We start from the raw sequence: 17,806 nt of genomic DNA, 5'->3' as shown, positions 1-17,806 counted from the left end.
CATAGTGAATATCATTACACAATCTTTATCATATACCTAGATTAAACATGGATAACTATAATTATATGCTTTGTACATAATGTTGAAATATTTTTCAGGTAATGGCAACAAATGACACTTACCATCCTCATCGTTTGATATGGTTATTGTAGCCATATCTATTTTTCCAGTTCTTGCCCCACTCCAGTGATTGCCAAGAGGATTGCTCAGATGGACCTGGAACTGTTCTTCTGGTTCAAACACAGAGTCATCATTGATCAGGATTGTGCAGTTTTTCATCTGTCAAGTGAGATAAGGACTATTTCAGGTTCTCATATGAAAAGTGATTTTGTGTTGTTTTATAATATGGGATACGAATAAAAGATTTGCTTCATGCTATTTAAAGCGCAACTGTCACCACCGTACAGGTAGGGAGGTGCAGTTACCATTGCATAGAGAAAAATGTGCAGTAAATGTGGGTGCTTTTACTCACATTCGCCACGGTCTGTATAAGCAAATTCTTACTTTATTCTGATGCCTGGCCACAGTCAGATGGGCCGGCCGACTCCCGCAGCGGCACGCCCCCTCTTCACCTACTCTCTGCTCTTAGCATGGAGCACTGCACGTCAATCTTGCTGATCCTGCATGATTGATGTGCAGTGCTCCATGCTAAGAGCAGAGAGGAGGTGGAGAGGGGGTGTGCTGCTGCGGGAGTCGGCCAGCCCATCCCACTGTGGCTGGCCGACTTTACAGACCGCGACGAATGTAAGTAAAAGCACACGGTAACTGCACCTCTCTACCTGTACAGTGGTGACAGTTGCGCTTTAATGACCTCCTTAACAGCAGACCACAAACTGTAAATCAGAATCTAGAAAAATTCCTCCAGAAATCTTTAGCAAAAAGTTTTATAAGGCTAAGGCTAGGTTCATATTGCCGTCGGCTCTGCTAAAGGGAGCTCCATAAGTAAGTCTGTCGTAACAATAGGAGTTTAGGGGAGAAAGAAATAGTGTATGCACTATTTTTTTCTCAGGTAATCAACCATTCAAGTTAAAGGCATCCATCAGGACCCAGTGGTGACCCAGTGGAGTCAGTTGTGCTCTGACTCGTTTTGGGGCCATTTGGTGCAAACAAAAAAAAGGAGCCAAACTGACCCAGAATGGGAGGAAGCACAACAGCAAAAAACATCACAAAAATGTGCCCTGTTATCTTGCGCTTCCAATATGCAGTTTGTGTGTGTGTGTGTGTGTGTGTGTGTGTGGGGGGGGGGGGGGGGGGGGTTCCCCAAAAAATAGTGGGTTTTAGTCTTGGTTTTTTTGGGGGGGCATTTTTTCCTTATTTTTTATCATGACAAGCGATTCTTTCATTATGTGACTTTAGGATTTCTATTGAAGAGATTGAGGGGAAAAAAACACTAGAAAAAAAACGGCAATGCTAAAACCACATGGAGTTTTTTCCCATAGACTTCTGTGAAAACTTACAGCCTACATGCACTACAATTCTCTTTCTTTTAGCAGGCTTTTTTTTTTTTACATATCAGTCTACATAATTCAGCAAAATAGCAGCATCCCTTCTTCTATCAAACTCTGGGATGATGTCAGCCTTCAGAAGAAAATAATAGAATAAGTAAAGCCAGATATGGGAGGAAGCACAACAGCAAAAAACATCACAAAAATGTGCCCTGTTATCTTGCGCTCCCAATATGCAGTTTTTGTGTGTGTGTGTGTGTGTGTGTGGGGGGGGGGGGGTTCCCCAAAAAATAGTGGGTTTTAGTCTTGTTTTTTTTTTTTTTTGGGGCATTTTTTCCTTATTTTTTTATCATGACAAGCGATTCTTTCATTATGTGACTTTAGGATTTCTATTGAAGAGATTGAGGGGAAAAAAACACTAGAAAAAAAACGGCAATGCTAAAACCACATGGAGTTTTTTCCCATAGACTTCTGTGAAAACTTACAGACTACATGCACTACAATTCTCTTTCTTTTAGCAGGCTTATTTTTTTTTTTTACATATCAGTCTACATAATTCAGCAAAATAGCAGCATCCCTTCTTCTATCAAACTCTGGGATGATGTCAGCCTTCAGAAGAAAAGAATAGAATAAGTAAAGCCAGATATGGGAGGAAGCACAACAGCAAAAAACATCACAAAAATGTGCCCTGTTATCTTGCGCTCCCAATATGCAGTTTTTGTGTGTGTGTGTGGGGGGGGGGGGGGGGTTCCCCCAAAAATAGTGGGTTTTAGTCTTGTTTTTTTTTTTTTTTGGGGCATTTTTTCCTTATTTTTTTATCATGACAAGCGATTCTTTCATTATGTGACTTTAGGATTTCTATTGAAGAGATTGAGGGGAAAAAAACACTAGAAAAAAAACGGCAATGCTAAAACCACATGGAGTTTTTTCCCATAGACTTCTGTGAAAACTTACAGACTACATGCACTACAATTCTCTTTCTTTTAGCAGGCTTATTTTTTTTTTTTACATATCAGTCTACATAATTCAGCAAAATAGCAGCATCCCTTATTCTATCAAACTCTGGGATGATGTCAGCCTTCAGAAGAAAAGAATAGAATAAGTAAAGCCAGATATAGACATAATGAGGGAGATTTATCAGCTTTTTTTGCTTACAAAAGGTGCACAAAAAGTTGTCTGTGTGCCTAAGCAATTTTTTGTGCGACTTTTGTGGGTAACCCAAAAATATCCAGTTTTTGCTTTGCAGTGGTCCAGGATTTATCATTGCGAAAGTCGTACGTAAGCAAATAAAAGTCGAAAACCCCCTTCAAAAAGTTGCAAGTGTAAGCAAGGTCAGACCTGGCTTACAAACTTGCCTATGACAGCATTTTCAAAAAGTCGCACAAAAAGTACACACGAGAGACTTTTTGTGCGACTTTTTGCACAGCTCCGCTCCCCGGCACCCACTCACATCTACCACCTGCCTGCAAGGTATTGGGACTACAACTCCCAGCATGTCCTCACTGTAAGGGCATGCTGGGAGTTGTAGTCCGGCAATATCTAGCAGGTGGATGGTAGATGTGGGCAGGTGGTCGGGGAGCGAAGCTGTGCAAAAAGTCGCACAAAAGCTTGTCACCTGTCCACGCCGCATGTAAAATTTTTGGGCCTGGGTGGCTGCAAATCGTACTGTAGGAAACAGGTACTATATTTTTTCTCTGTGTTTTCTCCACAGGTGGCAACTGCAGGAACCAGTCAGCCTGCATTGGGGCTCATTTTCTATTGGTTGATCATGAATCTACATATCTAATTATATATTTAATATGAAAATTTAAGGTGGCACATTGTCCCTGCATTATTACTATGCATATCATTGGTTGTATGTTCCCCTGAGGATGTCCTGGTGTGCATGGGACAGAAACGTACGTTGGGAACTGTACTTGTTAAGTTACAAGTACCCTGTGATCATATACAATCTATGATATGTCGATATATTTCTATTCGTTTAACCTACCTCTATGTGAGGGGTCATAATTTGGTTAGTGACCAACACTAGTACTGTACGGATTGTTTTTGCTGACATATGTTTGCCGATAACCGTCATGCTATATGTTAGGCTATTAAGATTGTTCCTTTGGTTGGGGTACACTTCCCTGATAATGTGGTGATATTACCATATATCTATTAAAAGTTATATTTTAGGCACTTCCCCTTTTATATAGGACCTATGCTAATCTATGATTCTTGAGCAAAATATGCCATTACTATGCAAAAAAAGGTTTTCTCCTCTTGAAAAAAAAAAGCTGTCACTCTAGTACAGCATTCTCCAACCTGTGGTTGGAAGCCACATGTGGCTTTGGTACTTCCTCTGGCATGTTTCTCCCCAGCTATTGGCTAATATGAACATGTTATGCTGTAGCAGCACCAGGGACTTCATAGAATTACAACAACTTGGTTAAGGGTGCAATTCATACAGTCATGGCCATAAATGTTGGCACCCCTGAAATTTTTCAAGAAAATGAAGTATTTCTCACAGAAAAGGATTGCAGTAACACTTGTTTTGCTATACACATGTTTATTCCCTTTATGTGTATTGGAACTAAACCAAAAAAGGGAGGAAAAAAAGCAAATTGGACATAATGTCACACCAGACTCCAAAAATGGGCTGGCCAAAATTATGAAAAAATAAGATTGTTTCAAGCATGTGATGCTCCTTTAAACTCACCTGGGGCAAGTAACAGGTGTGGGCAAAATAAACATCACACCTGAAAGCAGATAAAAAGGAGAGAAATTCACTTAGTCTTTCCATTGTGTGTCTGTGTGTGCCACACTAAGCATGGACAACAGAAAGAGGAGAAGAGAACTGTCTGAGGGCTACAGAACCAGTATTGTGGGAAAATATCAACAATCTAAAGGTTACAAGCCCATCTCTAGAGATCTAGATTTGCCTTTGTCCACAGTGCGCAACATTATCAAGACGTTTGCAACTCATGGCACTATAGCTAATCTCCCTGGGAATGGACGGAAGAGAAAAATTGATGAAAGGTGTCAAAACGGGATAGTCTGGATGGTGGATAAGCAGCCCCAAACAAGTTCCAAAGATATTCAAGCTGTACTGCAGGCTCAGGGAGCATCAATGTCAGCTCAAACTATCCGTCAAAATTTAAATGAAATGAAATGCTATGGCAGGAGACCCAGGAGGACCCCACTGCTGACACAGAGACATAAAAAAGCAAGACTACATTTTGCGAAAATGAACTTGAGTAAGCCAAAATCCTTCTGGGAAAACGTCTTGTGGACAGATGAGACCAAGATAGAGCTTTTTGATAAAGCACATCATTCTACTGTTTACCGAAAACGGAATGAGGCCTACAAAGAAAAGAACACAGTACCTACAGTGAAATATGGTGGAGGTTCAATGATGTTTTTTGCCTCTGGCACTGGTTGCCTTGAATGTGTGCAAGTCATCATGAAATCTGAGGATTACAACAGATTTTGGGTCGCACTATAAAGCCCAGTGTCAGAAAGCTGGGTTTGCGTCTGAGATCTTAGGTCTTCCAGCAGAATAATGACCCCAAACATAAGTCAAAAAGCACCTCGAAAAGGATATCAACAAAGTGCTGGAGAGTTTTGAAATGGCCAGCAATGAGTCCAGATCTAAATCCCATTGAACTTCTGTGGAGAGATCTTAAAATTGCTGTTGGGAAAAGGTGCCCTTCCAATAAGAGAGACCTGGAGCAGTTTGCAAAGGAAGAGTGGTCCAACATTCCGGCTGAGAGGTATAAGAAGCGTATTGATGGTTATAGGAAGCAACTGATTGCAGTTATTTTTTCCAAAGGGTGTGCAACCAAATATTAAGTTAAAGGTGCCAATAATTTTGTCCAGCCCATTTTTGGAGTTTGGTGTGACATTATGTCCAATATGCTTCTTTTCCTCTCTTTTTTGGTTTAGTTCCAATACACACAAAGGGAATAAACATGTGTATAGCAAAACATGTGTTACTGCAGTCCTTTTCTGTGAGAAATACTTCATTTTCTTGAAAAATTTCAGGGGTGCCAACATTTACGGCCATGACTGTATATTTGGAAGATACCACCCACATCAACCCTACTACAAAATGCTAGCAACAGCTAGAAACTAAGAATTTTTTTATAAAAGTGAACAGAAGCCTGCCTGTGACAGTCCACAATAATGCAACACATGCTGCCACTTATTCCTCCCCATTACAGCTTTCCCTTTTCCTGCCTGCCCTAGAAAACATGTATTAATTTATTGGTTGCCAAGGCTGGTCTTACTTGTACTTGTCTTTACAAATCTGTCCTCATAGAAGACATTAGAGAAGCTGTCTAAGATCATTTGAATATACCTTTTCCCCTTTTAAAAATATAACACGGAAATCATCAGAATTCCTTCTTTCTTCAAAGTCATCCATCACTTGTGCAGATTGAGACTGCGTGTAACAACGTACTGAAGACTCATAATTTAAATCTCCAGTACGTATGACTGGAACATGCAGTAGTCCATCCTTCTCCTTTACTGTGAATATGTCTTTACCAAACTGCATGGTGGGAACTAGAAGGAAACCAAAGGAAATACACAGTAAAATATATTTCATAAGATCAGATTACATGAAAGGAAATCTTTCTCAGATTTATCTAAGCAACATTTGTCTGCACTGAACAAATTCTAGAACAAAGTCTACAAGAATGAAGACATTTTATCTTCTGCAATGCAATGCCTCCCTCCCCTTTTCCCCCATGCTATTATTTTGTGAGGAACATAAGATATAAATTGTGGTTTAAGGACTACAGAAGATCTGTGCACATGAAAGATTAGAAAGGCAATACAAAAGAGAGATTCAATTTGTTTCACTGATATTTATTTCACTAGTCATCAGACATTTCCCTTTCTATCATACCTGAGAGGCTGATAACATGCTCAGTCTTAGCAGAAATTAAAATCTAAAAAGTACCGGTCACTATACAGTACAGAGCTTTATACTGTAACATGCCTATAAGATGTCATACTAGCTACACTATCTTCCCAATAAGACTAATTGAATGAGCTTGACACAAATAAAACTAATTGATTCCCTAAAAATACAAATCATAGTCCCACATCACAATATAAATTGCAACAAGCAAATCCTAGTGTGAGAGTATCAGGACATTAATATGTCAGTTAAATATAGTTCTTTTGGAGCATTTGCACACCATAGTAAGTCAGGTATGCTCTAACACTTTTAAATCAGGGATGCCATAGCCCAAAACGAGTTACATATAGTATTGATAGGATTACTCCAAAGATATAATACATGCTACCAGATTACATCATATTACATGAATACCTAAACAGATCAGGTATTCTAAAATACTTTCACATCAGATACGCCATAACACTTTCAAAGATGTTTCTCTACATGTAGAATTAAAAAAAACAGTCAGGTAGTACAGGTGACACTGATGACAACCATACTTATTTGATCATGGGCGGAGCTTTGTGATGTCACCGCTCCTGCTTCTCTGCTAGGTCACACTGCTAGCAAACCTCAGCGGTGATGTCACAAAGCTCCGCCCATGCTCCAAATCAGCCCCTGGAACGAAAGATACAAAAAAAGATAACAAGAGCATGGAACGGGACCAGGTAAGTATCATTGTCATCAGTGTTACCTGCACTACCTGTCTGTACCAACAGGTTAGTGCAAGTGATACTGATGACAGGTTTCCTTTAACTCAAACCTCTCTTTTTTTTTATTATGATACCTTGGTGACGTTTGATTGGTCCCATGAGCTATCCTGAAATTAGTTTAAGCAGGCAGTAACCCAAAACAGTACATTATCACTAGTATGCACAGTTCCAGTCTTGTTGGTGCATTGCAAAAAAGTAATTATATGCACCTTTTATCCAGATGGTCCACTTAAAATACTAAACAACAGATCTACACACAAACAAATCTCATAAACATGGGTGGTCATCAAAGCTTATCTTACCATCCTGATATGTATCATTGATAGCAACTGTGGCCTGAGATGGTTTTGTGAGTTCAGCTCCTTGTGCTGAGCTGAGGAACACCACAAACGTTTCCAATCCTTCAATAACTGGGTGCTGCACATCATCAAGTATAGACAGGGTACAGTGCTGAAATGTACAAAGTACATCTGTTAGGCAGTACATCTAGTTTATTTCTTACATCAAGTTAGCTAGCAATACTTTGAAAGAGGTAAAACATATAAAGGCTGCAAGATGTCACTCACATGACTACGTTTACAAACAGCATTTATGAGTCGCATTTATCACAGTTATATTAGTAATGAAAGGACTGGCAGCCTACAATTAAATAGTAAAAATATTATCTTTCTAAACAGTAACGTATATCCTGTACAGCAGCTCAGTCCAAGATCATGCCATATTTATGTGAAAGCATTATCATAACACATAAGTAGAATATCATGTTAAACTATTTTAAGTACATTTGAAATTTGTTTTAGCTATGCATATTCAATTAGAGTTAAATCATATCAAAACCAATAGTTAAATAGATATGCTGAGAAAAAGTATAGTGCAAAGATAAGAACCATGTCATGTTTTAGATCCACTCCTAGGTTTTACTTCCAAATACTAATGCAAAATACTGTCATAAAGTAGCCTTAGGGTACACTGTACAGTGAGTGAGGAGGAGGAAGCAGGAAAATGTAACTATACAACTACCGTATTTTTCGCCGTATAAGACGTGCTTTTTCTTCCCCAAAACTGGGGGGGAAAAGTTGGTGCGTCTTATACGGCAAATACACATTAAAACCCTGTCCTATTGCGGCGGTCCCTGCAGCCATCAATGGCCGGGGCCCGCAGCTAATACAGGACATCCCCAATCGCGGTGATGCCCTGTATTAACCCTTGAGACGTGGCGATCAAAGCTGACTGCCACGTCTGAAGCAAAAGTGACACTAACGTGGCTGCTTAGTCGGGCTGTTCGGGACCGCCACGGTGAAATTGAGGCGTCCCGAACAGCTTACAGGACACCGGGAGGGACCTTACACATGAGTATAACCTCCTGTACCAGTGGTCTTCAACCTGCGGACCTCCAGATGTTGCAAAACTACAACTCCCAGCATGCCCGATCTGGAGGTCCGCAGGCTGAAGATCACTGTTCTATACTTTACATCGTATTTGGTTCAGAATCTTTTTTTTTCTAGATTTTCATCCTTTAAAATTGGGTGCGTCTTATATGCCGGAGCGTCTTATATGGCGAAAAATACGGTACTTGCAGAGGTGTGACTAGGTCATCAAAGTCCTACACAACCTCTAGACATCTATTTTTGGTAATCATTTTTTTGCCCTCATTTACTGTTGGAAGAACTGCTTTGGAGAACAAACTTATTCTATAATAAAAGATACACTCCGCAGGCTCTAGTAATATAACAATTCATCAGCATATGTTAAGGCTTATTACAGGGTGATACTATCTGATAAAACAGAAGTTTAAACTGATCAATTTATTAGGAAAAACAAAAGAAAATTGTAACAGTGTTACAGCAGTTTGGAGGAAATGTAGAAATGAGTTGATAGATGAGCAGTTTATAGATGTTAACTTAAAACATTATTTTTCTGTGTGATTTTGTCTCTCTAATATGCTTTCATACCATTATAAACCTGCATTATGTATCGCATCACTAGGAAGTAAATGAAATGTATCTGCTCTTCCACAACAGAGTAAGGGATAAATTTATAGCTCTCTGTATGAACATAAATGTAACCAGACTTAAACAGCATTAATGCCAAATTAAAGAGTACAAATAGAAATGTTAATTTTCTTCTAATAGTCCAAGTATTTTCCTGACCGGCTCAACAGCATTTTAATTGGAATAATAAGGAGGATTATGGTCAGTCTAATTAATCCTGGCAGAGAGTTATAAAATGAAGAATGTCTCTTGAGGACTTCACATACATGATCATAAAGTGAAGGTTTACTAGATGAGGAAATGATTTGTGGAGGATACACAAATTGAATGTTCACTCCTTTACATTAGCTGAATATTTAATCAGAAGTGTTGCCTTTTCTAGGGTGTAGTAGTGGAGCGTACCACGGATGTGCCCAAAGTAGTGAAACGCATATATTTATAGAGCTTAGTCAACTGAGATTGTTGCCCTCAAAGCTTTACTATCTAATAGTAAAGATTATTAGAAGAGAATACAAAAAGGATGGTAGGCCAATCACAAAAATGTAAAGAGCTTGCTCTGGTGTCCTGAACAAACAAGCACAAGTAAACTTGGCATTTTTTTTCCATTACTTGACATTGAGGACAGAGGTGTATCCACTTCTACAGCTCTGTCTTCTCCAGAGAGGGGAAGTATATAACTGCTTCACACTACCTATGGGAAAAGGTCTGGAGCTATTGCCAGATGGGCCCCATTCTGCCCTATGGTGTCCCAGGACTAATATACATAGAATAATAATGTGTAATACTAAGATTACTTGCCTCTACTGTTTTCCCTGGTCTAAATTCAATTTTTTTGGAGCTAGGAATGTAGTCAATCCCTGGAGTAGCAGAGGGTGGGTCTGAAGGGCGAGTAGCACACCATACAGATGTCGGCACAGAGAGGTCTGGTCCGCTGCGCATCACTGGTATCTCTACAGAGCCTGTTGGACAGTAGAATACATTAGGATAACGTTCAACATAAAGGATTAGGAACATGTATATGAACACAACCAGCGAACATAGTATTTTGGAAGTAATTTATACCTGCATCTTCGCTGACAGTAAACGTGGCATTGCCCAAGAAAACTGTTGACGCATCATTGGGTCCTACAATAACAACCCTAGCAGTTGCAATGCTTCCAAGTCTAGCATTTTCTGAAGTGTCAGCAAGGGCTATTTCAAATTCTTCTTCATCTTCATATTCACTGTCATCTATTACTTTGATGTCACACGTGGACATGGTAACTCCAGTTCCAAAAAATACTCTGTTTTCATTGGTCATTCCCCTGGACTTAAAGTCAGACCCTGACTCCAATGCATAAAGACTGCTGCCTTTGGCAGATTTTGGGATGGTGTAGCAAATAGTAGAAACAATGCTTCCTGGGTCACCTGTTAAAACAACCAGTCATTTATTACAATTACAATTCTTGCCTCCATTATAGCAAAGGATTTCTAGCCATATTGTAAAACTGTACATACAAAAATTAGCCATAGCATTAAAACCACTGGTGAATAATGCTGGTTATTTTGTGACAATGGTGCCTCTCAAAGAATAGAATATATCAGGCAGCAAACGAACATTTAGCTCTTGATGTTGGTGCAATAGAAGCAGAGAAAATGGGCAAGTGTAAAGATCTGAGAGCTGATCGCTGATCTAGTCCAGTATTGGATGAAGGTGGTCTCATTTCATCAACCCCACTGTGGGCGGTCAGGAGTATGTATATCACCTACTTAGTACTTAGAAAAAAGATAGCAACAGGATGCACTATGCAAAGAAGAAAAGTTGGTGGAGGCAGCATGATGTTCTGGGCATGTTCTGCCAGAAAACCTAGGATCCAGTCATTTGTGTGGATGTTCCTTTCACACCAACTACCTAAACATTGTAGCAAAGCAAGTACACCCCTTCATCAGACTAATGGCAGAGGTCTATTTCAGCAGGAAAATGTTCCCGGCCACACTGCTAAATTGGTTCAGGAATTGTATGAGGAACACGACAAATAGTTCAAGGCGGAGGCACAACTTGAAGATGCTTCAATTAAAATATTGGACCCATATAGGACTTCTGGAGCCAGGTGCAACTGCAACCTCTGCACCCTTGGTTCAAGATGTTGACTTGGTATCCAATTTCCCCAGATCTGATTAAGCATTTGTGGGATTTGCTGAAAAACATGGAAACCCCACCAACTCATGGGACTTAAAAGATCTGCTGCCAAACACCACAGGGCACATTAAGGCCATGTCCCCATCTCAGAATTTCTGTGCAGGGTTCCGCATTGGAAACCGGCAAGGAGATTCCGCTTCAGCAGAGTTCCATCGAATTCAGCGGGATTCTGCGGCTCTGTGCACATGGCGGCATTTCCGTACCAGATGTTTCCGGCATGGAAATTCTGAATTCCATGTCTGCACAAAGAATAAACACGTTCACTCTTTGTGCAGACTCTGCACGGAATGCAAAGCAGTCTATGAGACGCATCCTTGTGCGATCCTAGCGCTGGCATATTTATGCCGGCGCCCGCAATTTGCAGTATGTCAGCACGGAGATTCTCCATGCGGACATTTCGTCGTGTGAACATAGCCTTAAAGGTTTTGTGGAGTTCACGTCTTATGAACTGTATATCAAACATCTTAATATTTCATATGGTGGCCAGTTTTGCAGCCATATTGGTTATCAATGTTGAATTAGCTCCTCAGAAACTGATGGTAAATCTGTCATTCTCTGAGCATTATCAACATGACACTTGTCCATGCAGTTATGATAACCATTATGATCTTTTATTTGCAAAAACGGCTGATGCAACTATACAAACTTATAATTTGGAATTTACATAAAACATAATAACAAAACTTTGGACACTGCTACACCATCAGAATTATAAATATATAAGCCAGCTTTTATATTGTTGAAAATTCTTTTCATTCTAAATATTACAATTTATACAATAATTCAATATTTTTTTATACACAAAGCTTGCTATATAACATTGCCCAACTTTGCTTCTCAATGCAATCTGTAAGGTAAAAAAAAAACAAATGTGAAGGAAAGGAACAAGCACAACAATCCTATGTAATTTAGAAGCAGGTCCAGATAAGAAGCTACAAGGACATAAAAGAAATTGCATATAAAAAAAATCATAACAAAAGCTAAACCAGAAAATATGAAGTAGTGTTTCAAGTGCCAGTTATTACTGTCTAAGAGGAAAGTGTGTTGTTAAATTAAAGGGTCTCTTCTAGCAGCGGTGCAGATATCTATAATGGGTTGAAGCTTCAGGCTGCTTCCATTTAGGTATTTCCATTAGATGCGACAGTCGCTGGGATACAGATAATAGAAAATCAAACAAATAAGCAACACAGCCAAAGCAATCAAAGGGCTGTATTTCTGATGCGAGTTCAGCAGAATGTGAAATTGTGGAGTCTCCATTGTCTACAAACTTTAATGGAAGTTCAAAGGAGAATTCGGAATGTGACACCATTTCTGTTTTGTATGGGGAATATATACCCAGTTCTTCACCTATATAGGCACATCCATCTATACTCCAGCCCCATACGACATGTGAGCTTTCAGTGTAGAGCAGGGGGCTGGATTACATTCACACAGAGCAAAAAGCCATACCCCCTGTGAAGAGAGAAGGCATGTAATCCTCGTCTCGGCGGGGTTAGGAAGTGAGGGAGACGGAGTAGATGCCAGACTGGTAATTTTAAAGAACTTCCTGCATTAAGGGATTATGGGAAGTGGGAGAATGGCTGACAGTTAAAGAGTACCTCTCATGATCTTGTTAAATGTGACAATCCTCCCAGTTCACTGCCCCCATCATGATAACCCCCCCCCCCCTGCCTTTATTTTTTATTATTTGTTAGTTTTGTACCTTGATATTGCTCTGTATTTTCTGCTCAGTCTCAGTCAGATTCACAGACTGGGAAGGGGTGTACCCAGCAGGCATGACAGGGAGAACTTCCTCCCTCACTATGCTACACACAGCCAATTGCAGTTCAGTGTGTGAGGTGAGCTCTGATTGGATAAGGCTGCACACACACCCCTCAGCTTTTCCTGATTTTGGACTTCAGCCAGGCCAGCAGGAGTCCAAAGTCTTTGCAAAAGATGGGGAGAAATGTGCTCTGGACAAGTAGGCAGACACCTAGTGGCAGCTTTTTTTAAACACAAATAAAACATAGAAAACTTCATTTTTTTTAAACAAAGTACATTAGAAAGATTTTATTTATTTACCATAAGGAGTGCAATAGAAAAATTTGTTTTAATGAGAGTGCCCATTTAATCATGTCTGTAACTAAAGCAATTTACTGTAAGGGTCTATTCACACGTACAGTATTCTGCATAGATTTGATGCACAGGATTTCAAGCTGTGTTCAGTTGACATTGAAATCTGCATCAGAAAATACTGCGCATCAAATCTGCAGAGAATACTGTACGTGTGAACAGACCATAAAAGTGAAAAGCGGAGGACTTTTTACTATTGGGATAACCATATTAAATAAAAAGCACTCTACTTGCCCTCAGACTCTAGGGATCCTAGTTGGTGTTTAGGGACACATCACTGGAGTGCAGGCTGAGAAAACTATTGTAGTGGTAAAAAATATGAAAACAGTATGCACATGTATTTCACATATTCCACGGAAGCCTTGTTAATGTTAATGAATATCTTATAAATTCTAGGAAAACTCAAACAATAGAAAATGCCAGAAATTATTCTGTGTTCACAACTTACATCGAGATACAAAAAAAGCCCAACTTGTCATTAGTACATCCAACTCAAAATCTGTACAACACTACCCTGTGTGAACCTGGTCAAAAGAAGATATAAAGTTGAATGGCCCAAATATTTCAACTACTTTTGCGGCAGTATAGAATAACCGTTTTATTAAACTTTGGCTATAATTAATGTTCTCCACAATCTGTATTTCTAAATAATTTTAACTTTAAGTAAGCAATGTTCTTTTTCTCAATGCAATCTTAAAAAAACCTAATCTTCCATAGCCAGCTACTTCTTTTAGAAGGGTGAGTAGACAAGTTACAACATTCATAGTCAGAATGAGAACATTAACAAATGAATTAAGCTATAATGATATAGGGACATGAGTAATCTTGCATTCACATAGCATACGCTGGACAAAAGGCTCTGTGAAATGTGCCATTAGAGCAATGGAAAGTGCTGATTGTGACCTAATTGTGCTTTGCACACTCATGCAGCAAAGTTAAGTACCAGTAATTTAATTGTAAATGTTACAGAACTTCATTTGCGCAAATCCAGTCATTTACATGCATAATACTGAATGTAATATGGTCATTATGGAAAATATATGACTGCATCATTGGTTTCTATAACTGATATAATATAGAACTCTGATCATTTCAGAGACCGCTAGCAAAAGAGAGTGTGGTGAAATTATTTTTCTTAAGTATACATTTTCTTACAAGGTATTGCAAATCACACAGCTATTTCTAGAAGTAATAGACTAAGATGTAGTGTGGTTATGCTGGATCATCAGATTCTGGCAGCATATCTGGGCTTACATCCTTATAATGTGCTGACAGAGAGACAAGATATTAAAAACTGCTGCTATATTTCAGTCTAATGTTCCTGGAACATACATATATTTAGTATTCAAACCTAAACAGCAACACCACCGTTGTCTTGTGTGATATCAATGTCTTCAAATTTTAAAGGATCAGACCATACGAACATTTGCCATTTCTCCGCTAAATGGTGCCCTATAAACAATTTCTTGTATGGTTAACAAAATAAATTTTCATTTAAAAACTAAAAATCCAAGTAGACATCACTACATAGAAGTAATTCCCCAGATTATGTCTTTCACTTGGAGCGAATACTGCTAGTCTTAGTTTAATAGCACAATGATTTTGCATGCCAAGTACTACACTAGTTTAGTGCATATTTAGCAAAACCATTTAAGTGTAAAATTGGCCTTGTTGACCATAGGAATCAATTAGAATTTGGCTTAACTATCCTGGAAAACATGAAACATGCACTGACTAGTTGCTATGGGCAAAAAGCCAGGTTCTCATAAATATGACCCAACAGTTTTGTCTACATCATCCACTACATGCATGCACTCTGTTCATGATCATGCAAGAATAAAGTCTCCTGACATCAAAGTAAGACTGAAGAGCCAGCATTAAAGTCCATCCACCATGCAAGTGATTCACTGGGGAGCCATTCCAGAAAATCATATATCCAAACCATTTGAAGTCACAGTACAGTCAGATGCCTGGAGTAATTTTAAAGGGGTTATCCGGCTAAGTGAAAAAATAAAATAAAACTGCTCAGCTTAGGACATTATGTGTCCATAATCATATCCTGACCTTTTTAGTAGCTGTACCTCGCTCGGTTTTACCTTTAAGCCCTTATGCTTTTTCCTGTCCCCGTGCGCCATCTTGAAACTACAGTTCCCGGCATCCTTTGCTCCCGTTCGGCGCTCCCCTCCTCCTCACTTCAGTAACTGCCGTTTCCCCAGCACTAACTCACAGAGCATTACTAAGCAACTGATCCCAGCCTGCTGTTGTCCAGCCCGTTCCTCTGATAGCACTTCTGACATGGTAATTTTATTATACGTGTATATCTTCCAATTATGCCTGATAGCCGTGATTTTGAAATCCTATTGCCAGACACCCAGGACATGCAGTTCCGGGCGCCGGGCATGTAAATTATTAATGGGTTTAGCCCCGCATTGGGCAAGCAGGGCCAGTGTGAGGTGCACAAGTAATGCATGGACAGGTGCAGCAGAGATCGGGAAGATCGGGTTGGTGAAGGCAGGGTAGGCCGACACTGCTTATGTGCACTGCTGGGGTTCACGAATGATGCGGCATCAGAGAGAGAGAAACATCAGAAACTCGGAGCAGTGCTGGACACGTCTACACACAGAAAACACTGACCTGTCCGGCCCTGCGGTGCGGTGCCACGCAGCATAACAATAATTGCTCTGGCAGCGATCGGCAACAATAGAGGACGGTAAAGTTGCTCTGAGGCATTGTTAGACAGAAGAGGTTTCCTGTTTTCCCTCGCAGAAGGAGAGTTAGGGGGTCCCTGTCTCGGCAGTTGAGTCATGTTGTCTCCGTCTCGGAGGGTGGGGGCTACAGGAGGAGGGAGACGGAGATGCCACAACAGGGAGGGAAAAAAAGGGTTTTGATGACATTTCACCACAGGAAGAATGGTGGAAGGAGTGATCATTTTTAATGAATGTTTATCGCATTCAAATAAAACTAGGAAGGAGGGAACTAATAATAGATTAAAATTATTAACTGGACTACCCCTTTAAGTGTTTTTTTTCCCCATTGCACCCACTTAGGTAAAAACTGTTTTAAATTACTCTGGACCTTTGAGTGTGCTGTAATGGTTTAAAGTCTCCTACCAAGAGTGGCCTGGAGAGGAGATCCATGTGGATCAAAAACTTTGTAGAAAGCTGTCACAGAAACTCCATGTGTGATTCCAGCCATTACATTTATACTGGCTGAGATTTATCAAAAACTGTTTGGAAGAGGAAAAGCTGACTAGCTGCCCATAGAAACCAATCAGATTGCTTCCGGCCTCTGAAAAATGAAAGAAATGATCTGACTGATTGCCATGGGCAACTGGTCAACTTGTTCTCTACACAGTTTTTAAATATATCTTCCTCATCTTGTAGAGAAATAATTTCTAACATAAAGACGCAACAAGATGACAAACCTTTTCTTTCAATAGGTACCGAAAGAACATCAGCACTTTCATTAGCACGGTACATCTTCTTATCAAACTGCAGGGTGGGCTCATCTTCTGTGTCATTGATGTTAACAGTGGCTCTCGTGATCTGCCCCAGAAGCGCATAGGCTGGCATACTCAGCTCCACTGTGAAATGCTCAATATTCTCATACACCTGGTCATCATTTATGATGATGGTACAAGCTTTACTGTCTTCTCGCTCATCAAACTGCACCTGATAGATTGATAAAGTATGCAGGTTTACATGCACATAGAGCAGCTTTCTCTTTAAATGAACACGCCAATCTTAAATGCCCCTTTAAAAAAGGGAACCTATCACTAAGTTTTAAATGATATATAATGAGTGGCAACACATAATAGAGGTTAATATCACATGTCCTGTCATGCCTGGATGTCTTCTGGTATATTTATAAATGTGGAGAAAACTACTTTTATAAATGTCAAATGCTGTATATAAATGAGGCTCAAGTAGTTAGTTGGGCATGTGGCTGATGAAGTAGTCATGACACCTCGGGCTGTAATCACACCTAATCAGGCTCTAACAACACCTATTTAGGTATGATTGAGCAGCTCAGTCAGGGTCTAATGTCATTGTTTACAGCTAGGCTGTCAATCATGTCTGGATAGGCATGATAAGAGCCTGAATGGGCATGATTACAGACCGAGGAGCCGTGACTACTTCAGCAAGCCGCATGCCTAGAGACTACTTGAGCATGCCTGGTGACTACTTAAGTCTCATTTACATACTGCATGTCATAAAAGTTGTTTTCTCGACATTTACAGACATTCTGGCATGGTAGGACACATTATATTAATCTCTATTACGTGTTGTTCAAAGACAAAAAAGAAAGAGTTCGCTCACCTACTCCAATGAACAAAATCATGGTCCCCCACTGATCCAGGCGCTGTCAGGGCATTGCTGCCACAAACCGAGAAACAGGCTTCACTCACTCAGGAG

General features: G+C 39.8%; 1 protein-coding gene and 1 long non-coding RNA gene across 4 annotated transcripts in view; one reads left to right on the top strand and one right to left on the bottom strand.

Moving 5' to 3' along the window:
- The window catches only part of LOC130364749 (uncharacterized), a 66,841-nt gene extending 63,575 nt beyond the window's left edge, over positions 1-3,266 (top strand). For both annotated transcript variants that reach the window (XR_008891890.1, XR_008891891.1), the window contains 2 exons: positions 99-286; positions 3,157-3,266. This is a non-coding gene — a long non-coding RNA (uncharacterized LOC130364749). The remainder of the gene's footprint in view (positions 1-98; positions 287-3,156) is intronic.
- The window catches only part of FRAS1 (Fraser extracellular matrix complex subunit 1), a 596,246-nt gene that overhangs the window by 74,483 nt on the left and 503,957 nt on the right, over positions 1-17,806 (bottom strand). For both annotated transcript variants that reach the window (XM_056568808.1, XM_056568807.1), the window contains exons 55-60: positions 16,816-17,062; positions 10,163-10,507; positions 9,899-10,059; positions 7,412-7,559; positions 5,788-5,993; positions 123-279 (exon numbers count right to left, since the gene is read on the bottom strand). In XM_056568808.1, the coding sequence (XP_056424783.1) occupies positions 123-279; positions 5,788-5,993; positions 7,412-7,559; positions 9,899-10,059; positions 10,163-10,507; positions 16,816-17,062 (1,264 nt within the window). The remainder of the gene's footprint in view (positions 1-122; positions 280-5,787; positions 5,994-7,411; positions 7,560-9,898; positions 10,060-10,162; positions 10,508-16,815; positions 17,063-17,806) is intronic.

Source organism: Hyla sarda, chromosome 1, assembly GCF_029499605.1.
Source record: "Hyla sarda isolate aHylSar1 chromosome 1, aHylSar1.hap1, whole genome shotgun sequence".
Taxonomy (NCBI): Eukaryota; Metazoa; Chordata; class Amphibia; order Anura; family Hylidae; genus Hyla; species Hyla sarda.
This window is presented reverse-complemented; position numbering and strand designations above follow the sequence as displayed.